The sequence below is a fragment of the Equus przewalskii genome, chromosome 4, assembly GCF_037783145.1.
Source record: "Equus przewalskii isolate Varuska chromosome 4, EquPr2, whole genome shotgun sequence".
Lineage (NCBI taxonomy): Eukaryota > Metazoa > Chordata > Mammalia > Perissodactyla > Equidae > Equus > Equus przewalskii.
In genome coordinates, this window is record NC_091834.1 from 83,588,662 (window position 1) to 83,613,651 (window position 24,990).

Consider the following 24,990-nt stretch of genomic DNA (forward strand, 5'->3'; position numbering starts at 1 on the left):
TGTTAATGATTGGTCGGGAGGCCGCCGGCGAGGCGGCTAGGGGCGGGGCGCGGAGTCGCTTCCGGTTGGGCGGGGCTTGGGCGCGTGAGCTGAGCCGGTGGGTGAGCGGCGGCCGCGGCGCCCTGGGCTGTGAGCGCTGCGAGCAAAGGTAGGTACGGGGGTGCTCGGCGCCTCCTTCAGCAGCCTCGTCCTTTTGCGCTTTCTTTTTGTCCTGAGGCCTTGCTCCCGGCGCCAGCCTGGGCTTCTTTCAGTCGGGGCCTGTGTTTCTGCTGGCTCGGGACCGGGGCCTGAGCTGGCTCGCGACCCCAGGGCCCTCGGCGCACAGCCTGGGTGGTAGCCCCCCGCTCGCCTTCCCGCGCGGTCACAGAGGGGCCCGGGACTCGCGAACTCGGGCTCCCGGCTGTGCGGCCTGTGGGTACTGTTTTGTGCCCAGCTTGCCACGTTCTCCGCCCCCGGGCCCCGCCACTCACTGAGTCCCTCGGTCACTCTTATTTGCCTCCTGAAGGTCGGAGGGCATCAGGTAGTGTTATTGTAACAGCTCCCTGCCACCTCCCATTCACGGCCCCGCTCGTGTCCTCCAGCCCCGCCCCGAGGCCACATCCCGAGAGCGGGGTGCATCTGCCAAGAAAGTCGTGTTCGCTGACTTTGAGGGTGTAGAAACAAGGGGGAAAGAAAGCTTGAAGACACTATAAATTTTTTTAAAACTCTGTAATTTTAGAGAAAAGCGGAATGTTGCGAATTGCTTTGTTTGGCTGCGTACTTCAGTCAACGATGGAAAATAGTTTTAAAAGCTTCATTAGGAAATTGTATTTTTACCTTGTTTTGTTGCTTCTAGCCCCAGATCCTAGTTTGATTTTTGGCATGCTGTATTCAGAAGTAAACTTAATTCCCTACAGCTGCCCTGATTAAGACTATAGGGTGGTTTGCAGTTTTGAAAGCTGCTTTTGGGTCTCCTCTTAAAACGTTAGGCCTTTGATCTCAATTGCTAAGCGTGTAAACTCCCAGAGTAGTTTCTTTCCTATTCACTTCCTGGCATAGACTATAAAGTCAAGGTTAATGAATCAGGAATAAGGTTACTTCTGATTTGTTTTTATAGCTGGGAGATAGAGAACCTTGTAATCTCTGATAAATTATTCTTTGCCATAGAATGAAACTTGACGCAAGCTAAATGCGTGTTTGACCTCCTTCAGTAAGTTTAGTTAACCAAGTGCCAAACAATGGCCATCACTGAAGAATTTATGTAGTATAGTACAAATGAGGGTCTAGAGATAACTCGTGAATTGTGTTTGTGTGTAGAAAGGATGAGTTTGCCCAGGCCTATTCTGAGTTTTACAGTCATTCAGGCATCTGCAGTAGGATTCTTTTGAGAATCACAACCAGGAGAACCATGAGCTGGCAAAGATGAATTGAGTACACCTGAGTGGATAGTACTCAGATACAGCTTTGAAATCAACTCATCATCACTCTCAATATAATTGTTTGCTCCCATTCATCCAGTGATGTGTCAAAAGGTACATAGTGATGACATTTTATGTACTTTGCACCAGTATAGCAGATCAGTACTTTGATATTAACACAGGTTTTCTGTAACATGGGTGTACCAGAGGTGTTGGAAGGACAGAGGTAGCGCTGTTGGAGATGCTCGCTAGGCCATAAGGTCCTAGATCCTCTCTCTATGAACTCTTAAATATGGGTGTTGATGTTGTAATTTATGTATTAGAGTTAAGACAACTGAAATAACACTTTGCCTATTGCTGGCTGATGGCCGGATCCGGTAGGGGGCATTGGGAGTTTGGGAACACCGACAGGCAGGCACTACCTTGCTGCCAAGTACCGTCCAACTAATCCAGTAAAATGTACTGGTACATAAAAAGTGCAGGGCATTGTATTAGGGACTATAGAGGGATATTAATGTATCTTAGCTGAGATCCCTGCCTTCCGAAAATGTAGCACCCATAGGGGAGCTTATAGATGTCTCCTATAGGAGACAACTTGCAGTAGCCTATGCTCATTACTGTGGAGTGGTACAAGTTTTATAAAAGTTTAGAGAAATGGCTGCAGATCGCTTCCACCTGGAGTGATCATAGTAGATAGTTCTTTTCATCTAGGATTTTAAAATTATTTATAGACATTTGACACCAAAAGGAGGTTGAGCTAAAATAACTACCAAATTCTCAAGGGCTTTGCATGTTAGACACGCACAGCAAAATTTCAACTAGAAACCCAAGTTGCTGTCCCTACGCTTTGCATAGCATTTCTGTCGCAATTAATTATGTATTAAAGTTTCATCAGCCAAAAGTAAATTTTTTTCTCCCAAATTTTCAAGAACTTTTTTCTTAAAATTTTTCACTCTGTGGCCAGAAAAATTTAAAGCTTGTACTGAAATATTTTGGTTATAGAACCAATGAAGCCTGAGGAATAGTTTGTCATTCTCAAAGCTTTTCTTCTACAGCCAAATTTTGCACTTTTATATTCTCAGCTGTCTTAGAAATCTGTGCCCTCAGTCACACAAATAATTTGATTAGAATGTATTAATGAACTATTGTAAATTTGCTCCATCACTAAGGAAACATTGAATAAATGGTGTCATCATAACTTTTATCAAATCATGAAGGATAACATTATTACTTTAACGTGATAATCCATTGGTGGTACTTGTACTAAAGTTTTTAAGTGAAGAATATCAGATAGATAACCGGATAGCTTTAATTTCTAGATTTTGTAACCTGCAACTTAGTATGTATAGTTAAATTGCTATCAGGCTTTTCCCCCAAAACCACAGTGAAAGTAGACGCTTCAGTAGTGAGGTCCTGCTTTTGCTGCATTATAGAGGAATGTCTTTTTTTTGCTGAATATCCAGCTCAGAGAACTGGAATTTTACCACCACACCCATTTCTCCCACTTGTTAACATTGAGCAATGGGTCTTTGGTCAACCAGAATGACTGTGGGATCACTCAATGCTAATGTTCTTGAAAAGTTGAATTTAATCCAGACATCTAAATTTCTCTGAAGTAATTTACTTCAAGTGTTCTGTGACCAATGGATTTTTACCAAAAATGACTGGGAAGGAAGAGAGGAAATGGCAAAAATTTAGAACTGTCAAGGAAATTTTTGAATGGATAAAATAAACTGATTCTTAAGGCTCATCATTGTTATTGAAAGAAATTCAAGCTTATGCTATTAATCTTTTCTCCTTATTAGTTAACTGGAACAATTTGTGAAAATAACTTTGCAGAAGACCATTATTGATGAAATACTGCAAAAGGATGATAGTTAATTTGATATATTTTTGGTTCTAGCCCTTTAGTTTGTGTCTCTAACATGGCACTATCCAGTAGAAATATAGTATAAGCCACATATGTAATTTTAAATTTTAAGATGAAAATTTAAAACAGGTGAAATTAATTTTAATGATTTCTTTAATCCAATACATATAAAATACCATTCTTTTGATATAAAGTATAACACTTAAACCACATGTTAATTCACACTAGCCACATTTCAGGTGCTTAGTAGCTACATGTGGCTAGTTACTGTCCCAGACGATGCAGGTCTAGATTTTTTTTTTTTTTTTCAAAGAAAAATGTTAGATGTGACCCTGGGTGAGGGAGGGATAGAATTTGAGAGAGAGAGACTATATGTCATTTGCGAAATGGGAGATGGGGAGATGCATTTTTCACAACCACTGATTCACCTTCTAGATCACATTAAAGTTCATACAACCAAATCCTTCATTTGTATCACATATTTTCCTAATTATCCATTGATGTGTGTGTAGCTGTGATGATGGGGGAGGAGAAAGAGAAAGATCATTTAGCTTTCTATCATTCGGTTTTAGTTTGGTTGAAAAGAACGATGCTTCAGAAATAACTGCGCTAATGTACTTCTTCAAATGCCTTGTGTGAAAAGTTGTTTTATACTCTTCTCACAACTTCCCACATAAAATATCCTTTATCTTGGGGGATATCCTTTATTTCTACTTGAACATTTTTAAGTGTGTATAGAATTAGATAAATCTAGTACAGTCCTTTTTTTAGTGTCTATATTCATAAAACAAGAGGCCTTTTGTTAAAGTATCTAATAGCCAGGAGTTGGTATATTATATGTGGGCACAAAGAGCGTTCTTGTTAGTGCCGTGGAGTCAATTCCAACTCCTAGTGACCCTGTGTACAGCAGAGCAGAGCCCTGCCTGGTCTTTTTGAAGCATTCTCTCACCTTCCAGTGCTGTGTCAGACAATGCTGTGCTGCTATTCCTAGGGTTTTCATGGCCAGTTTTTCAGAAGTGGGTGGCCAGGTTCTTCTTCCTAGATTGTCTTAGTCTAGAATCTCCACTGAAACCTGTCCACCATGGGTCACCCTGCTGGTATTTGAACTACCAGTGGCATAACTTTGAGCAGCACGGCAGCACGCAGACACCACAGTATAACAACTGACAGCCGGGTGATGTGGTTCACTGACCAGGAAACGAACCCAGGCCGCAGCAGTGAGCACGTCGAACCTTAACCACTAGACCACCAGGGCTGGCTAACAAAGAGCATATATTTTTAAAAAAAGAAGTTGAAGTGCAGGTTTTTCATTGCTCAACTGCAGAGAGATGAGGGTAGGACCGTTGGCTTTGTCCATCAGGTGGTCCTTGATGACCCTTTTAGGCAGTTTCATCAGTGGTAGATAGAAAGCCAGATTTCAGGGTGACAGTAAGTGGTGAGGAAGCAGAGGCAACTTCTAGAGACTGTGTGGGTGAAGGAAGGGGAAGAGCAAGCTTGAAGGAATAGTGGGGGCTGGGAAAGACTGGTTTTGGATTGTGGAGACCTGAGAAGTGTTGATTGACAGAATGGAGGAGCCTAGGGAGGGGTGAGATTGAAAGTTTCATTGAGAGAGGGGAGGAAAAGAGAGATGGATAAGTGATCATGCCAGATCACTTCGCCTTTACTCTGGAATTCTTCTCTTACCCTTGTATCAAGATGTTAAGCCTCAAACTTAAATGTAATTTTCCCTCTAAATCACAGTGAATCAATCTGTTACATTTCTATATGTTATATGTATCAAAACTTTGTGCAATATCCTTGCCAGGCCCTGATAGTGTTAATGAGCTTAAGCATTTATTCATATTGTAACATTTGGGGGTTGCAAACGCCTTTAGGGTATTATGCAAGACTTGTTAGGATATTTTATTCTAGGGATGTAATTAATCCTTTATAAAATTTTCCTAAATGTGACATCCCCTAAATAATAGGCATAATGAAAACCCTCTGCTGCAGTGACTTGATTTTACTTGATTCGGTAAGCTTCTAACATTATAGATATTTTTTTGGATACATCACAAAATAACAAGAACATATAATTTGTTTCTTGTCTCTAAAGTGTTTTATTTGTCTAAGGAATTATTTGTAGTTTGAGATGGAAGTTACATTTTGCCCTAAAATAAATCCATATTCATTTTGATGTTTAATAGAGCCAGTAAATCTCTTAATTTTCTCTTTACCATTCCACTGATTTGATGATCAGTTGAATCATTGAAGGGTAGGCTGGGGTGTTATTCTAGAGTAGTATGTTTTACTTTAAAAATAGGGTTTATGTCTTAAGAATAGATATCTGTTTTTCCTTCAGTCTTCTCTTTCAATCTGGAGAAATGCCTTGAAAATGTTTGCTCTGGTACCTAATATTGAAAAGAGTTTTTATAATATTGTTTAAAGAGTAATACACACAAAAAGGTAATACACATGAGTGTGTGCTCATTTATGAAAAATAGGCAACACAACAGAGTACAGTATTAAAGTTCACACTGGCCTCACCCTACCACCCCTATCTCTTCTCCCTTGAGCCTAATGGTTACCACTGTTTACAGATAGATGTTTATCCTTCCACACTGTTTTTGTCCATATATGTTATATTTTATACAAACATAAACAAGCTGAGGAGGTTGTTTGGTTTTGCTTTTTACATAAGTGAGGTCTTGACATTGTTTTGCAACTTGTCTTTTGTTCACTTTGCGTATCTTGGTGAGTTCTCAGTTTCAGGGCAGATAGATCCACCTCGTTCTTTTTAACCTCTGTGTAGCGTCCCATAATATAGATTTAATATACATTTACTAGCTCTCTGGTTTAGTTTTCCATTTTTTTAAATTATTATAAACTATCATCATTGAACTCCTATGTACAAGTATCTTTGTGGATGAATTTGGGTGTTTCAATGGGATAGGATGAAACAAAATGTTAATTAACTTTCAGAAGCATAGCTGAGTTCTAACATTGGTGGGAACAGCTTAAGAAAAGTACCACGTTTTCCCCTTTCTCTAAAGGTCTCCTGGTCTTGCTTTCACATTGCTTCCTGTCATGGGTTTTCATCAGTCTTAACCACCATCCTGTGAGACTCCCTTTTTTTTTTTTTTTGAGAATGGGCACTTGAGGACTGACTGCCTCCTCTTATCTCCTTAGCTATATTTCTGTTTGTCTTATTGTCACTGTCCTGTTTACTCTAGAACACTTTCTACTCTCTATTGATGTATCCTCTTCTGCCATTTCAGAACCTTCCCACCCTCCCCCACTGAGCTGCTTTCCCTGTGGTTGCATACAGTGCCCTTGTGTGCCCTTTTACAGCCTGAACGTTGTTCATAGAGGCCTCAGGTTGTGCCTTTGTATTATCAATTCTCTAGGTTGTGTTGGGATTAAACATATTTCTCTATTTGCTTTCCTTCTGCTTTTAAGGCACTTTATATAGCATGCTCACCATTAGCTGTACTAAGCATTTTTTAGTTTATTGAATCCAAAGGACTCTATAAATCCAAGGTAATACAATGTAACTTCCTTAGCGCATTAACAAGAAAAATGGATACATTGAACTATGTCTAATCTATTGGCTTAATTTCCTCATACCCTGGCGCAAGTTCACTCTCTTCATTCTAGTTCCCGAAACTTTGAGGCAGGATCAGATATATGCAATTTATTCATGTTAAGTATACTTTTGGGTCAGATTTCTTAAGACATCACTATGGCTGTTTGATAGTTTGGTTAAAGTGGTGGTCCTCACCCTGGATACCTTTTAAAAATAATGATTAGGGTGGGATTTAGTAGTCATATTTTCTGAAAACTCTCCAGGTGATTCTAGGGTGCAGACTGGACTGAGAACTACTAAGGTAGAGGCTATGCTGAAAGAATTTTCATATTTTGAAAAATATTTACATATAAAACGTGAGCCCTTCTACTAGGTCATTCCACTAGTGAGATCCTGGGGAAGGTGAAGTCTGTGGCTGGTTTAACCTGCAGAGTGGGACAAGGTAATGCTTTTAACTTTCACGTGATGCAGTGTCCCTCTGTACTAATACCTTGTTTTGGTTTCCTAGGGCTGCTTTAACAATTTACCGTAAACTAGGTGCCTTAAAAGGACAGAAATTTATTCTCTCAGAGTTTTGGAGGCTGGAAGTTAGAAATCGAGGTGTTGGCAGGGCCATGCTCTCTCTCTGAAGGCTCCAGGAGAAGATCTTTCTTTCCTTCTTCCTAGTTTCCGGTGATTGCCAGCAATCCTTGACATTCCTTGACTTGTAGGTGCATCACTCCAGTCTCTGCATCTTTTCATAACATGGTGTTCTTTTTTTTCTCTGTGTGTCTGTGTCCAAATTTCCCTCCTTTTATAAGGACATCAGTCAGTCATTAGATTAGAGCCCACCCTAATCCAGTATGACATCATTTTAACTTGATCACATCTACAAATATCCTGTTTCCAAATAAGGTCCCATTCACAGGTACTAGGGATTAGGACTTGAGCATATTTTTAGGGGGGATACAGTTCAACCCACAACAAGCTGTGTGCCTAATAACCACCTACCTATCCAGTAAGGGAGCCATTAGTCATAAAAGGAAATGAGTAAGAGAGAATGTGAAATTGCAAAAACTTATTCTCACCAGAGGGGGAAAAGCATCCAGAATCCATGCTCTACTGATGAAGGATTAGTTAAAATATGAATACCTTGGAAGATCTTGCCCCTTGACTTTTAATTTTATGGTTTTTTCTCTAAGACCTTAAGCTTTCTGGATAGTACTGTGGGGTATCTTAGTGTGTGCTAAACAGGTTACTATATTGCAGCTTCTCTTCAATTTTTTTGGTCACATTTTTCCATAAAGCCTTGTGCTTGTTCACTAGAATCAGCTGTGACTGCAGAGATTCTGAAGGTATGGAGTAGGGCCTGGGAATCTGTACTTTGAATAGTACTCCAGGTGGTCCTTATGCCTGGGCAAGTTTGAGAAGCACAATATACGAAATGATAAAGCAGTTGCTATCTATCACCGCACCATCTGAATGGTTTGATCTTTGATGGTAATTTGAGGTTGAGCTTGGACATGGAAGATGAGTTGGTGCTGTAGGCCAAGGAAACCGCTCAAATATTTCATTGGTTCCTAATTTGATGCTCATCAGAATCACCTGAGAAGTGTTTACAACTACAAATGCCTGGATTCAACTTCAGAGATTCTAATTCAATAGAGGAAATTTTTTTAAGCTTCCAAGATGATTCTAATAACTAGCTGGGTTTGAAGACCAGACCACTGATAAAGTACAAAAAGTAAAGTGTTTGGAGTCAGTAGGTGTGGATTTAAATTTTGGTCCTTTCACTTTTAAGTCTTATGAATTTTGGCAAAAGGATTAAAGTTCTGCTTTGGTATTTTTTTAAAAGAGAGACTGATCACAAGGTGGATGTTTTAACTATAATTCCTTGTCAACCTACAATCAGATGAAACTGGTTAAAATTTCTCACCATAAAGCTGGAAAGTCTGATATTCTACCGTACTTATTTTATGGGTTAAGTAATAATATTTAGGATAATATCAAATTAATAGTTTAACTGAATGTGAGCTTTTAATTTCTTCTTTAATTATTAAGCAGAATGCTTTCTGAATTAACTACCTTTCTTTTTCTTTAAGATCTGATTATCATGGACCTGCGACAGTTTCTTATGTGCCTGTCCCTGTGCACAGCCTTTGCCTTGAGCAAGCCCACAGAAAAGAAGGACCGTGTACACCATGAGCCTCAACTCAGTGACAAGGTTCACAATGATGCTCAGAGTTTTGATTATGACCATGATGCCTTCTTGGGTGCTGAAGAAGCAAAGACTTTTGATCAGCTGACACCAGAAGAGAGCAAGGAAAGACTTGGGTAAGGTGCCAGCTCTTGGGGGGGCTAGTTACAGTAATAACATTTCTTTATAAATCAGCTCATGCTTTTTTTCTCTCCTGGCTCAGTCACCCAGTAAAGCTGTGATGAGCTACATTTTTGGGAAGCTAACCACAGAATTGCTGCTGCTAAAATTTAATTAAGTGCTTGCTTTATACATTTATCCACTGAATAACAGTCTTTACCTCATTCTACAAAGTCAAGTCATTTTTACGTGAAAGTACCAAATCCTACAGGACCCATCTTGAACTGCATCTTCTTGATCTCAAAGGAACATTGAGCTTCTCACTCCTGCTGCTTTCAATTTTTAAAACTATCTGTGACCTATTCATTGTTGCCTAAGCCAAGTCTTAGAGTAGATAATAAACTGCAAATTAGACTCCTGGACTAATTTCTGTTAAATTTATGATTTCCAAGAGTGCCCTTCACCCTCTTTGTTTTCATTCTCAGATATTTGCTTAATTAAAAACAAAAACCAGGGGCCAGCCCAGTGGTGTAGTGGTTAAGTTCACACACTCCACTTCAGCGGCCCGGGGTTTGCAGGTTCAGATCCCAGGCGTGGACCTACGCACTGCTCATCAAATCGTGCTGTGGTGCCATCTCACATACAAAGTAGAGGAAGATTGGCACAGATGTTAGCTCAGGGCCAATCTTTCTCACCAAAAAAAAAACACAAAACCCCAAAACAAACCCAACTTGCCTTTTAGAAGACTATAACAAGTAATGATCTTAATATCAGAGTATGAGTTGCTGTTTCAGTAACAGCCAGGTCATAGTCAGGTTATGTGGCTTTCTCAGCAGACAGCTTTTTACCTAGAGAGTTGATTTGGTAGAATCCCAGTTGATAATTTCTAACTGAGGATCTGAGAATGTCTTTTTGGCTCTTCCAAAGACTTGCCTTTTAAGGAAAAGCAGGTTAATTTAGTGAACATTTTCTCCTCAATGAGCACCATTGGTTTAACTTTCTGAACTGTAATCAGGAGATTTGTCTAGAAAGTTGTACCACATAGGAATTTCCAAAAATATTTTGCTGTCATAGGTAGTGCTGTGATTAGAAGACGTTATAGGATTTGCTTTGGTTAATTCTTCAGTATAAATTTATTTTATTCTTTCATGAGGTTATCTGCTAACTGAAAGGTACAATATTTTGTTCTTAATCACTGACAGAAATAATCAAAAGATTTTGCTAGGTAGAGTGAGAAACTATACCAAGACATTTGAAAGGACGTAAACAGGAATATATTAGTGTCAGTTTTCTGTTAGGTTGCTTTTCCAACTCTGAGAGACGATGCCCACTTTTCATTTTACTCTTATAACTGTGCTAATATTTCAGACTGAAAATAGGGATGGGTGAGGGTGTTCACGGTCTTCATGTCTTGCCTATTAATAACGTGCATGTCCAACCCACATTTTGGTCTGCGTATATCTATTTGCAGAATTAACTCTTAAATAATGAAGAGCCCTTGGGTTTGGTGTCAATCAGGATGTTCTGGCTCTTTGCAGGTAGTGGAATCAGTAGAGAGAAAATGTTCCTTTTTGACATCAGTGAATATCAGAAGTTCAACACATAAGCAAACTCTGTATTTGATTAAAATTAGATGGTTAAAATCATGTTTTTCATGGAATGTATGAATGAACTAAGTACTATTTGTTTCTCTCAAATTTTGGAGATAATGACAAATATGTCCAGTTTATAAGATGATGTACTGTTGGAAGCAAGAATTCCAGTTGAACTTTTTTTTTTTTTAAACTTATATTCACTGGCATTTCTAAACATTGTTTGGATAAGTGACTGTACACCAGATGTTGGGAACAACAGATTCCCCCTCTTTTCTGTCTATTTAGAAGGCAAGTAATTATTAGGAGATAAGATCGTTGTTTATACCTGTAGTTGCAAAAATTTGCTATTTTCAAATCTTTAGTTATGATTTCTAAAAGACCACAGGAAGCATTTTAAAACAATATACAGTTTTCAGTTCCTTTTTTCTTAATAAGAATGTTGACAAATAGAACACTTTTTCTTTCATGTGTATTCTCATTTCCCCCGCCCCCCAAAGAAGTCTAAGCATACTTAATTTTCATGTATGTGTCCTTCAAATGAGGGTTTATTTTGAGTTGGTGGTCCTTAATATAAAAAAGTTCTCACCCTTGATATATTTGCTATAGAAATGAACTAGAGCAGTTCATTCTTTTTTGGGTCACAGGCCCAGCCCCTTTGGGAATCTAATGAAAGCTAAGGACTCTTCCTCAGAAAAGTCCACATATATGAATATATATAAAATTTTGCATACTGAAAATTTCAGGAATATTACGAACCCTCCTGGAACCCACTTACTGACCCAGATTCTTAAAAAACCAGTTTTCTTATGCCTCTTAAAATGTAGAGGCGTGTGTTACCTCTTAGGAGAAAGAACATAAGGTCCCCTAAGTGTGTTGTTTCTGTCCTGGAATAAATGCTTGGTTAGTGGCATTGTAACTGCATCTGTAGGGTTCTCCAGTGTCAGGAATACAACGCAATTAGCTTCATAAATTTACAGAGGCTCTTAAAGATTAGAGTTTAGAGCTTCATACCTAAAATAGAACGTGCCCACTTCCAGCATATTTTCACAGCTGCCTACAGGCTGGGATGGCCAGAGAGATAAGAATGACTTTTTATATTTTTTAATGGTTAAAAAACAAAAAAAGATGTGAAAGACCTATGTGGCCCACAAAGTAAAAAATATTTACCATCTGTCCCTTTCTGGAAAAATTTTGCCAACCTCTGGATTAAACCATTTGGGATGTTTCTGTTGGAATAAATAGAATGGCATTCAGCCAGCTTCATTTAGAAAAGCCCAGTCATAAAGCTTTTTTTTTTATTTCTTTTTTATCTGAGTGATCCTCCTCTGAGGCTGTTTGTTATAGTTTAAAATTTTCTTTTGGGAGTGGGAGGGGTTCTGATACCTTGCCCTTTTTTCCTTAATGTTGCAGTGGCACTATTGATAACCAATACCATTTGGACACAAACTGGATCCCATTGTAGATAATGCAGAAGTCTTTAATACTGGTATAACTTAATCTGTTAATATTATTGAAACTCTACAGGGTTAAACTTGCAAGAATTTTTTTGTCCTAGTTCCATGTAGATAGAGGAGGGTATTTAAGAGAAGACTTCTTATTGCTTTACCTTTTCTATTAACATTTTAGAGCAAAAGCTACAAGATTACACGTTTTCTGGAGGAAAATGCTTGTTGATTATAGGATTGAAGTAATAGACAGTTATGGCTAACACTATATCAAGATGAAAATCTCTTTTCATAGTGTTGCTAATACTCTAATTCTAATCACTTTCCAATATTGTATTCATGAAATGAACACAAACTGGGAAAAGACATTACTTGCTACCCACTGACACTCTTTTTCGATCCTGCAAATAATAGAGGATAAGAGTATGGCAAGATTTCAATTCTGCTGGAAGTGGTGATTTGAAGTTCCTATTCCAAACTGGGCTGCTTACTTGTATGACTTTACATAGGTTGTCTAAGCCTCTGTAAGTAGGTGATTGCGTCTTTAAACAGGAGTTTTCGTATCATGCACATATTTTGAAACCCTTAAATTAAGATGACAGAGCTAGAAGAAAGAAACTCATGAAGGGCGAAGTATATTCTTTATTTTTGTAGTTTTTGCTTTATTGTCTGCACTCTAACCCTCTCAGCTTATTAACATTCTCATAATCAAGGATATACTTTCTTACCACATAATTTCCTCAGAGTTCTTGGTTTTCGTGGTTATATGTAAAAATCCAGTTCAACATAGTGTATAATAAGCTGTTAGCCATTTTTTAGAATAAGCATGCTTCTGTTTTTATATACCTGATTTTTTTGTTTAATAATCTTGACTTGAGGCTTAAGTGATCCCAGAACTTTGTGTGTGCATATGTGAGGAAGATTGTCCCTGAGCTAACATCTGTGCCAATCTTCCTCTATTTTATGTGGAATTCTGCCACAGCATGGCTTGGCAAGTGATGCCAGGTCTGCACCCAGGATCTGAAGCTGCGAACCCTGGGCCACCAAAGCAGAGCACACGAAGTCAACTACTGTGCCACCGGGCTGGCCCCCGGGACTATTTTTGATATCTTTATATTTTTAATAAAAGTGTTGTCTCTGGGGCCGGCCCGGTGGTGCAGCAGTTAAGTGTACACATTCTGCTTCCGTGGCCTGGGGTTTGCTGGTTCAGATCCCAGGTGCAGACATGGCACCACTTGGCAAGCCATGCTGTGGTAGGCGTCCCACATATAAAGTAGAGGAAGATGGGCATGGATGTTAGCTCAGGGCCAGTCTTCCTCAGCAAAAAGAGATTGGTGGCAGATGTTAGCTCAGGGCTAATCTTCCTCAAAAAAAAAAAAGTTCTCTTTTTTTTTAACAGCAGCTGAATTTTTTAAAGTCTAGTTTAAATTTTTGAATTTTTAGAAAACCGTGTCAGTGGTTATTATGATTATTTACCAAGAACTCGAGATTCTCCTAAAAACAATAAAGAAAAATACAGAGATTTGCATGTTGTTTGATACAAAGAGTGGAGAACCTAGATAGGTATGAATATTCACTCCTGAATTCTAACCTTCGGCTGAAACCTACTTCTAAAGGGATAGACTGGGTTTGCTTTTGGATCCAAGTGCACCAGCCATGGACTGTGCTTGCCTTATCCAGATGGCTCATTACCGACCAGTAATGGGCCACTTAAGAGAAAAATTTTTAGTTGCCTGTCTGGCGCTTTTGTTCTGGAGACAATTTTTTATTTCCATGCTTTAGCCCTGGGCAACACCTGTGGTCACAGCACACACCTGGCCAAGTCCAGAGCCTTGTGTCCTTTTAACCTCTTGCTGGATTTCTCTGCATTTTCTACAGAAAGATTGTAAGTAAAATAGATGGCGACAAGGACGGGTTTGTCACTGTGGATGAGCTCAAAGACTGGATTAAATTTGCACAAAAGCGCTGGATTTACGAGGATGTAGAGCGACAGTGGAAGGGGCATGACCTCAATGAGGACGGCCTCGTTTCCTGGGAGGAGTATAAAAATGCCACCTACGGCTACGTTTTAGGTAGGTCCCTACTATCTGGGGGAAAAAGCCTTGTGGAGCCGGCACCTTGAAACGTAACTGTTTTGTCTTGTAGAATGATTGTAGATAAAATAGACGCGGATAAAGATGGGTTTGTGACCGAGGGGGAGCTGAAATCCTGGATTAAGCACGCCCAGAAGAAATACATATATGACAATGTTGAAAACCAATGGCAGGAGTTTGATATGAATCAAGACGGCTTAATCTCCTGGGATGAGTACAGAAACGTGACTTATGGCACTTACCTGGGTAAGGGGCAAGATGTCAGCCTGGCAAAGACCATGGTCTTGAGTCAAAGAAACAAATGGGTCACGCAGTGAAAGAAAGGAATAAATTGTGTTTATTTTAAATAGTTTGATGCTGAACTGATTTCCCTTTATTTTATTCATTTTAAAGTGTATATTATTTATTTTTTGATTTGTTTAATTTTGGTTTTCTAAGGTCTGGCATCTTCCGTATCTTTAGCATTTCAGATATATTTTAGCATTTTTCTTTCTGCCATCCCTCAGAGAGACCATTTTTATAGTAGATCTTGTTTCAAAGGCTGCATTGTTCCAACAGTGCAAAGCAAGGGGCTTTGAGATGTCTCTTGACGTGATCACGTTGAAGTGTTGCACCTGAAATTCAAACCAAATTAGAGTCCTTTATAACTGGTGAGGATAGAAGGATATTTACTGTCTTTTCTTAATAAAATAAAGATCACATATAGTAGCTTTCCTTGATAAAAAGCTAACTATTTCAGTATGTCTGCTTACTGAAGTTTAGAAATGAAAATTTCCCATTTGTGTTCTCTGGCACATGAGTTTATCAGCCTGCTTTGCAAATGCTTCAAGGCAAATAAACGTGACTTGGATTGCTTTCTGTTGATGTGGTAGCTTGGGCCACCTGTTAGTAATTTTCTTTTACTTATTACACTTGCCTGCTGCTGACTGCTAGGTGGCGATCTTACTGAGTTGATGACTTTGGATATTTTTGTTAGGTTCCTCTGTTGTACATGGTTACAATTTGAGGAAAGAATGTATAAATGTTACTTTTTGCATTTTATCCTGGAAATTAGGCAAATTTTGGGGTTAAAGCAGGTGTTCACCACTGAGTAACAGTCAGTGAGTATATAATGATCTGTTTCCCTCGCTGGACAGCCAGCTGTCCATGTTAATTACGGAACTGCACGCATTTCTGGCAAAGAGACTTATTTCTGTGTTGGGCTTCTTCTCATTCCTAAAACTAAAGTGGCAATCTCTCTCCATGCTTGACTCTTAGCCAAGAACTAAACATAGCCTTCACTCAATTAAAAACACATGTATTAAAACGTCAGCGCAAATGGAGAGGCATCAGTGCTTCTTGCTCTCTGAGACCCAACACCCTCCTGATTTATTTAGAATTAATGATAACTATAAAGCAAAGGGTAAGCTATTGGTGATCTAAACAGAATGGTGTGTTAATAAATCTCAGCTCACACCTAGACACTCACTTGCTGCCCAGAATGAATCTTAAACTCTTTGTATGATTATGTGCATAAAAATCTGTTGAGAGCTCTGTTGCCTCACAGGGCGAATGATTCAATGTAATGGGTATTTCTACTGACTGAGACTGCATAAGCTGAAGCATTGGCTGGAGAAGCAATGTCTTTATAAGGCATCTTTCCCTAGAGGCATGTGAGTGGACAGAGCTCAGGGGGTAATGAGTCGGCTTATTGAAGGACTGAGGTTTTTTTTGAGAGTGTGTTCCTGATTCAATTTTGAGTTCAGGTATAAATCATCTAGCTTTTAATTAAAATCTATCTTAATCTGCTTTCCACAAAAGGAAGGTTAACACTCTCTCTGCCCCAAGTAAAATATGAAATACTAAGATCCACCCTGCTTATCCCAAAACTAGATCAGAGCCTCCCCAAGCTGTGTGCAGGCCAGCAGGAAAGTAAACTTATGCAGCACTCCAAGCAGTGACGATAGGCACATGAGTCATTAAAAATAAGTTTTATATCTTCCTCTTTCTTCCTTATATATGTGCATGCTATCAGGCTACTTGATTCCAGTCACCACGTTTTACCCTAAGGAAGAGAGAAGGACTCTTAGCTAAGAATCTAGTCTTAATGTATAAGTTGTCTGTCTTCTGTTATCTTTATTCATTTATGTTACATAGTTGGTATTGAAACTATGTTTTGAAGAGGTGACTTAGTATCTGAGAAAGGTGGTATTTTCCTTAAGTTCTCCATCTCCAACCTATTATGGTTTTGAGTATACACATATATGGTCCCCAAAGCCTCATGATTCAATAAGCTGTCATACTGAATTTTGACACTCAACAAAGAATGAAGCTTCAAGCTTTTCAACTCTCAAAATAGAGCAGTAGTTTTTTTTTTTTTCAACTGTGCTTAAATTATGGGAAGATTGAACTACAGTATGAAAAGTCAGCAGTGTGATGTTATTGTTAAAGGGACCCCGTGGGTCTTTTTATAAAACCAGTGCCATATCTTTTTTATTTGATCAGTATGTTGCAGGAGCAATCATTTCTTACCTTTAATGTGATGTCTGTTACTTTTTAAAATATCTTCACATGTTATCTTATTTAGTCCACACAACAACTCGGATTGAAAAGGGTTTTTTTCCTTTTCTGCAGTTAACATCTTCACATTTTTCCAGCTTAAAGAAACTAAATTTCGTTCTTCTAGATTCTTATATAGAGACTGAATAACTACTGCTTGTGCAGTTCAACATCCTAACAAACGGTTAGGTCCAAATTCAATTCGTTTTTGATCTAATGTTTATTTTTTGTAACAGCTTTATTGAAGTATAATTGACATACGATACACTGCACATATTTAAAATGCACAATTGATGAGTTTGACATATGTATTCATCAGTGAACCTATCACTACAGTCAAGATAAATGAACATATCACCCCCAAAAAGTTTCATGTCCGTTTATAATCCTGCTCACCTTCCCTATCCCCTATCTGTAGGCAACCACTGACCTATTTTCTGTAACTCTAGGTTAGTTTGCATTTTCTAGAATCTTACATAAATAGGGACAAGCAGTGCTTGTAACTCATGGTAGCTTTCTGAGTTGGCTGAAAAAACTAAAGTATGACCTTTCAAAGAGTGGTGTTCTGTTTGAATCCAAGTGGCCTTAATATGGGATAGAAGGCCTTTGATATCTAGCTTCTTGATGGGAGCCGAATGTTTAATAAAAATTGCAATAGCTAACTTTCTTAAAAGCCAGCTATATGCCAGGCACTATTCTAAACACTTGGATTTATTTGCTCATTTAAACCACAAAACAATCCTACGCGGCAGGCACTGTTATTATCTCCATTATACAAATGAGTAGATTGAAGCACAGTTAAGTTACTTGCCTAAGGTCACACAGATAGGAAGTGGTAAAGTTAGGATTCAAACCCAGACAGTATGACTTTAGAACTGCCAGTGTCCCCCAGATATAACTAGAAAACTTGAGCCCTTTAATATCCTTAACACCAATAATATTCAAGCATTACATAATTGTTTACATAGTCTAGCAGCCAGGGTTCCGTGTTGGATGGCAAACATTTATATTCAACTTGGACCTGACTTTGAGGCATTTGATTACTGGAGCTTTAGCCCAAAAATGAATGTCTTTATACTGTTGGAATTTGACCTGTGTAATCCGGGGCTATTTCTTCATTGATTGGTTTATCTTTCTTGGAAATTGATTCCCTAGCCCACACATTTTCATGTTTTCTGGAAGTCCTTTAAGATTTGACCTAAATTTTTGTTTTCTAGATGATCCAGACCCTGATGATGGATTTAACTATAAACAGATGATGGTTCGAGATGAGCGGAGGTTTAAAATGGCAGACAAGGATGGAGACCTTATTGCCACAAAGGAGGAATTCACAGCTTTCCTGCACCCTGAGGAGTACGACTACATGAAAGATATAGTAGTACAGGTGGGTGAGAAAAAGGATTCTCAATGGAAGCTCAGTTTCTTTTTCTTGCTTACACTGTCTTTCCTCTTTAGCTTGTCCTCTGCATTTACAAGAATGACTTGCTGTACAAGTACTGGCAAGATTTAGAGTCCAGGCTCTGTCACTGTGTTTTTCTGTGACCTTGATCAAGTCATTTATCTTAAGTGTCTTTGGCTTTCTGTTTAGTATGACAATATTTAGCATCAGATCATGTATTTTGCCATTTCATTAGTGGCTTCATATTATAAGCACAGGAGGAAATCCTATTGTTAAAAAATCCTGTGACCACTGATCAGACACTGAGTGATTACAGTGATACTGAAGAATTCTCACAGAAGGCAGCTAACTATAAACCAGACTATAGCTATAGGCGTACTTGCTGGTCACGTCTGTTAGTATGACTTTAGCATGACTAGGGCAACCAGATCATCATGGGCTTGATGGGGTGGTTTGTTATTAAGCAGTGCTGGTGTTCCTCCAAGAAGACTCATAGTTATTTTAGGTTGAAGCATTAGAAATTGATAGTATTTTACTGGTTTTTTAGCTAGAAAAACAGCAGTTTCCTATGGTTTAACCATATTCACACACATACACATATACTAGTATATTTGTACACATATATGTGTGTGTCTTAATGAATGATAAATGCCTAAATACTAACTTTAATAGTCTCTTCGTCTAGGAAACAATGGAGGATATAGATAAGAATGCTGATGGTTTCATTGATCTAGAAGAGTATATTGGTAAGTCTATTTCTCATAGTTTTTTTAGAAGAAGCTGAGAAGCTTTGGAAGATATGTTCACCCATAGAAACAGTTTACCCCAGCTCTCAGCACATCATTAAGCCAGACCAGTGTGAGAAGAAGTGGGTCATGATAAAGTATCTGTAACCCCACTGTCCAATCAAAATGTAAATGTGAGCCTCATATGTAATTTTAACTTTTCTAATAGCCACATCAGAAAAAGTAAAATGACCAGATGAAATTAATTTCAATAATTTATTTTATTTAGCCTAATATTCTAAAAAACCATAGTTTCAACATTTTATCAGTATAAATTATTGAGGGTTTTTTTCTCATACTAAAGTCTTCGAAAGTATGTTTCATACTTACAGCACATCTCAGTTTGAACCAACCACATTTCAAGTCCTCAATAGCCTCATTGGCTAGTGGCTCCCTTACTGGGCAGCACTGATACAGCGCATCCCAGATGCCCTGCGGACTTGACAGTAAAGAGTTGCAGGGAGCTTAGACTGGCATTAGGAAGCCCAGGAGAAGAAGGTAGGGAATGGAATAAAAGAGACAGGTGGGTGATAAGCAACCGGGAGGGGCTGACTCCTCTTAGAGCCTTTCCCTTTTTTTTTTTTGGATGCTACACCTTCAAGGCTAATTTCTCTCAAAAAGCTGTTTTCATTTTCCTTGGAATAATTTCAGAATTTCCCCCTTGCTTTAAAAAAAAAAGGAGCTGCATCTCGTAGCAAGTAGTTGAGCATTGTTTCACAATTACTATAATGGAAATTAATATAAGTAAAGGAGAAGAGATGGATGACATTAAGACTTTTGTTACAAATGTCATTCCTTTTGAAAGATACTAGATAATTTTGTATTTCACATCCTTATATTTACTCATAGTAACTTAATTTTAGTATACCACTGGTTTTATTTTTCATATATCAGTTTGTTTTTAGACCTCTGAACTTTACCTGAAATATTTATTTTAAGTGTGAAAGGGAGACTTAAGCCCTACTTCTGTCACTTAAACTGCATTGAACCAGTCACTCTTTTACTCAGATTTTGTCTAATTATACCTGCTATTTATTTTCTAGAGTTATCCCAGTTGAATTACTCCTTGAATATTGACCACTTTTTTCTTCTAAGACTCAATGATGTACCTTGAGTTTTTTAGAGAAAGAAGGATGAGCAATGGAAGATAGGATTTTTTTCCAAAATGATTTTTTTTTAGTGGAGTTCATCAGCATAGTGGAAATGAGTGCCTGGGTGCATTTACTGAGCTCGTTTCAAAGTTGAGTATTTCTACTTTTAAATATTTTATCTTTTCATTCTTGGGTTTTTCCACTTTATTACCATTGCTGAAACTGAGGAACTCATTTGAACCTCCTGAGGAAAGGAATTATGTTTTATAACTGTTAAGTAGCATCGTTTATTAAGCATTGAGGCCAAAAGGAGATATTTCTGTCTCCCTCCCCGTCATAAGATTCAAGGGCAGAGGAATTGTATCTTGAAACTACTAAAACTATCAACTGTGTGTGTGTTGCTTTCTTTTGCAAATCAACTAACGTGAACACTTACGTCGGGGGTGCTGGGCTTTGTAAAGCTAAAAGTCTCCCAAACATTGTCTTCCAGTTTCTAGGGATGTGCTAGTTTCTGCCCTGTTGACAAGAGAGATTATAAAGAAATAAATGGTCTTTGCCTCTTACATTTAGCGTCAATAAGAAGTCCCCAGAGATACACCGTTGAATTGTTTTTATTCTTTCAGCTTATTATAGAGCATTGCAAATATAGACAAAATCAGATAGAATAGATAATGAATCCCTGTGTACCCAAGCCCACCACCAACACCCATGAGCCCATGGCCAGTCCTTTCAAATCCACATCCACTTCCTTACCTCCTTTGTTATTTTGAAGTAAATGTCAGTCATCTTCTCATTTCATTTGTTTGTATGTCTGTGCACACAAGGTGACATGTACAGCCATGATGGAAATGCCGATGAGCCCGAATGGGTAAAGACAGAGAGAGAACAATTTGTTGAGTTTCGAGATAAGAACCGTGATGGAAAGATGGACAAGGAAGAGACCAAAGACTGGATCCTCCCCTCAGACTATGATCATGCAGAGGCAGAAGCCAGGCACCTGGTCTATGAATCAGACCAGAACAAGGTAAGTCTGGCCAGGCCTCAGCAGTCTAGCAGTGATCCAAGTCTGTTTCCAGGGGATTGCCTAAAAAGTTCCTATTAAGGTTCATAGAGCATTTAAGGTCTTAATTAGTCTAAGTCTGCTACGGATCTAGAGTTGGTGATTGAAAACTTAAAGGGCAGCACTAGCTATCTGATCTCGTTTAGAAATCCCTTTGCCCAGTGTTCATAGCTTTGGAGGAATTCAGCCTTCAGAAAAGAGCCTCTGTATGTAGCCTATGCCCAGCATCATCTGTTTCTTTGGATCTCCAGGAAATTTTCTTTGCTTTTTTATTTTCTTTGTTCTTTTACCTATTATAGGCTCATTTTGCCTACTCAAAGCTGGTTATTTCCTTCTTTAAGTCAAATATGCTTTTTAAAATTAAGTCCTTTGTAGTAGGTTATAAATCAGCTTTTCTCTGGATCCTGTTAAAATTGTCCTTGTCCCACAACTAGAAGGGCCTGCAACTAAGATATACTGTGTACAGGGTGGGGTTTGGGGAAATAAAGCAGAAAAAAAAAAAGATTGGCAACAGTTGTTAGCCCAGGTGCCAATCTTTAAAAAAAAAAAAAAGTTGTCCTTGATCAGTTATCTGAGGCATTTAGTTCATTAAGAGTGGTGTTATCACTAAGCCCGGTCACCTTTTTCAGAGATTTGAATGCTCTGCTTAGAGTAAGCTGAAAATCAATCTAAAGATGGGGGGTTTTAGTATCCTGAACATTCTTTTAGTTAGGCTCATTTTTAGTTTCAAATGCATTTTCTTATCATCGAGCCTTTTTAAAGGTTAGTCTGTTTTGAGTTCTTGCTCAGTCACTTCAGTAGCCAGATGCTGTGTCCTGAGATATGTGAGAAAAGGAAACTCAGGTAGTCGTCCCTTGGGAGTCTGGCCTAGCTAACTTTTGAGATGAGTGTCTGCGCCTTCATTTGAGTTGCATCTTGAATCTGATTGGTGGCTAGGGCATAGTGGAGGTAAGGACTAGGCTTGATATTAGTAGATTTCATTGTTGCTGTTAGGCAGTGACTTTGTTCACCTTGAAGTATTTTACCCAGTTCTTCTTGACTATCTCTTACTCATATCTAGGAGATGTCCCACATTTTGCTCAAAAGGGAGTATTATCTTCTCAAGAAACAAACCCATGTCTCCAGCATTGAGTCATTGAGCTATATTATTTCCATTCTTCCGCTTTTAACTTTCTTGATAAGAAAAGTGTATTAATCGCTATTTTCTTCCGTGTGTATGGGTAGGCCATGGGGTGAGAGTTGAGTTCACATTTAATTTAGCGGAATTTAGAATCTTAAATCTTGACTAACGCCTATTCTATAGCAGTGTTTCTAAATTTAGAATGGGAGATATATTTTGTCTGAATTCACTGTTCTCTCTAATTTCAGGATGGCAAGCTTACCAAGGAGGAGATTGTTGACAAGTATGATTTATTTGTGGGCAGCCAGGCCACAGATTTTGGTGAGGCTTTAGTACGACATGATGAATTCTGAGCTGCAGATAGAGGAACCCACATTTCTTCAAAAGTAATTTATTTTTACAGCTTTTGGTTTCACATGAAATTGTTTGCGCTACTGAGACTGTTATTACAAACTTTTTAAGACATGAAAAGGCGTAACGAAAACCATCCCGTCCCCATTCCTCCTCGTCTCTGAGCGACTGGAGGGAAATCGTGCTTCTGAGGAACAACTCTAATTAGTACACGTGTGTTTGTAGATTTACACTTTGTATTATGTATAACACGGTGTGTTTATTTTTATATTTGTTCTCTGGTTGGGAGTATGATATGAAGGATCAAAATCCTCAACTCACTCTTGTAGGCAAACATTAGCCCTTCACTCTTTCTCGACCCTTACCATATAATTTTTATAATTCCGACTTAACTAAGCCTGAGATCAATAAAAGATGTTCAGGAGAGAGAAAAGGGAAAGAATATACCCCACAATTTGATTTAGAAAGATAACACTTAATCTTGACTATTGAAAGTATATGTCATCAGTAGTAGGAGCTAGATATTCCATTCAGCTGCTTCAGGTCCAGCAGCTGATCTTGGTGTTATCTGGGCAAGGACAGATCCCTGTGCTGTAAGAAAACTTGGCTCAACTTGATTTCATTCATTCTTTTTTTCCTTTCCCATAGGACTAGCTGTTTGCTAATTTTGTCAAGCGCAGCTGTGGTGGGAAGAGTTAGGGCCAGTGTCTTGAAAATCAATCAAGTCGTGAGTGTGATCTCTTTAGAGAGCTATACATAGAAACAACTGGAAAACTAAAGGAAAAATACAAGTGTTTCCAGGGCGCACACTTTTCTGGGTGTGCATCTGTTGCAGTGCTCAAGACTGCCTTGCCTATTGAATCACTGTAAGTGCCCCATTTGGCTCCTATTTCCCCAGGTGTTCTGAGGAACTAGTCTTGCTTTCACTGCAGTTAAAGTGGACTCCTTTCCAATCATATCATTGAAAGTGCCTTGAATGAAAGAAATGATCACTGAATGAGGATTCTCTTAAGAAATCCTAAGATAAAGAGAAGATTATTTGGACCATCCTATATGGCAACTTAGAACCTCCCACTATAGTGGGGATTTTTTTCTTCCCTTTCTCTTTCGGACAGTGGTTAAATAGCAGTATTAGTTAGGAGCTTGGTTGCAGTGTTCTTATCTCGTGGGCTGGTTTCCAAAAACCACGTGCTGCTGAATTTACCAGGGATCCTCATACCTCAGAATGCTAACCACTTACTACCAGGCCTGTTTTTGTGTCAGCCGGAGAGCTTGAGCTCAGACTCAAAGATGAGAGGGCCTACAGAGAGGGCTCTTTGGTTTGAGGACCATTGCTCATCCTTTCTGCCTTTGATCCATCATTCCCTATTCCCCCATCTCCTCTGACTCCCTGCTGCCAAAAGACAAGTTTATCCTGGATCCACAGATTGCCAGTCTTCATCAAAGAGAGGGCTGTAGAAAGAGCTGAAGAAACCATCCTCTGTTCCCAACTCACTTTACCCATATTTTACATGACACAAACTATCTTTTTTGGTCCCTTTCTTACAGTTGGACCTCTTTTGAGAAGAATTATTATATTCCAAGTCTTTAGCCCTCAGGTTACTAAGATAAATATATGTATATTTAACCTCTATTATTTCATTTATCTTTCTGGATAATACATTCAGGTGGTGCTGGGTGATTATTATAATCTGAACCTAGGTATATCCTTTGGTCTTCCATGATTGTGTTGAGGTGGGCTACTTGGCCTGGTAAAAAGCCACATATTGTGTAACTTCACTCTGGCCTTCACACTGACCCCTTGAGAGTGGATAAACTCTTTAAGTTTAACCCCAATATAGGAGAATGAAAATTCTCTGCCCTCCAGATTCCCCATTTTTATTGTTAAGAAGACCAGAGATAATTAATGATGCCACCAACCCAGGCGTAGGTAGAGAGGGCACATCATGAGCTGTAGGCAGGAGAGCCTCACAGCTCACCAGGTGCAGAGAACCCAGGCTTTATGTGAAAGTCACGCACCTAGAAAGCAAACCTTCATCTGCTAAGACGGCAACTTCTGGATGCTGGGTGCTAAGCAGCAAGCACTGTAATCTTTAATAATCCCCCTGGATTATCATTTTGGTTTAAATCAAGCTTGAGGCTGGTGAACAGTAGCTGCACACCCACATTGTGTGTTCTGTGAATGCTAGCTCTCTTGAATTTGGATACTGGTTATTTTTTATAGAGTGTAAACCAAGTTTTATATTCTGTAATGCAAACAGGTACCTATCTGTTTCTAAATAAAACTGTTTACATTCATTGTGAATATGTATGTCCTTTATTCTCTTAAGAAATGGAACTCTTGCTTAGAATTATGGAGTCATGGAAAAGGAGCTTTCCTAGAAG

The 24,990-nt window shown here is 38.7% G+C and overlaps 1 protein-coding gene across 3 annotated transcripts; it reads left to right on the plus strand.

Moving 5' to 3' along the window:
* Positions 1–24,910, plus strand: CALU (calumenin). 3 transcript variants are annotated; one of them, XM_008511054.2, is made up of 7 exons: positions 1–148; positions 8,914–9,145; positions 14,047–14,240; positions 18,017–18,183; positions 18,884–18,944; positions 20,899–21,098; positions 22,503–24,910. In XM_008511054.2, the coding sequence occupies exons 2-7, from the start codon at positions 8,925–8,927 to the stop codon at positions 22,605–22,607; spliced, it is 948 nt and encodes a 315-aa protein (XP_008509276.1). In that variant the 5' UTR covers positions 1–148; positions 8,914–8,924; the 3' UTR covers positions 22,608–24,910. The 3 variants fall into 3 exon arrangements, 2 of the variants coding, with proteins under 2 accessions (XP_008509276.1, XP_008509219.1); XM_008510997.2 differs by lacking the exon at positions 14,047–14,240 and adding an exon at positions 14,314–14,507 and having other exon boundaries at positions 16–148; XR_011539562.1 differs by having other exon boundaries at positions 22–148; positions 20,027–21,098.
* Positions 24,911–24,990: the final 80 nt, after the last annotated feature.

Bases quoted from the DNA above. Each gene is read 5' to 3' on its own strand.
- CALU (XM_008511054.2), top strand. From the start codon at position 8,925: ATGGACCTGCGACAGTTTCTTATGTGCCTGTCCCTGTGCACAGCCTTT. The intron at 18,945-20,898 runs GTAAGTCTATTT...TGTGCACACAAG, and splicing joins TGATCTAGAAGAGTATATTG to GTGACATGTACAGCCATGAT. The intron at 21,099-22,502 runs GTAAGTCTGGCC...CTCTAATTTCAG, and splicing joins ATGAATCAGACCAGAACAAG to GATGGCAAGCTTACCAAGGA.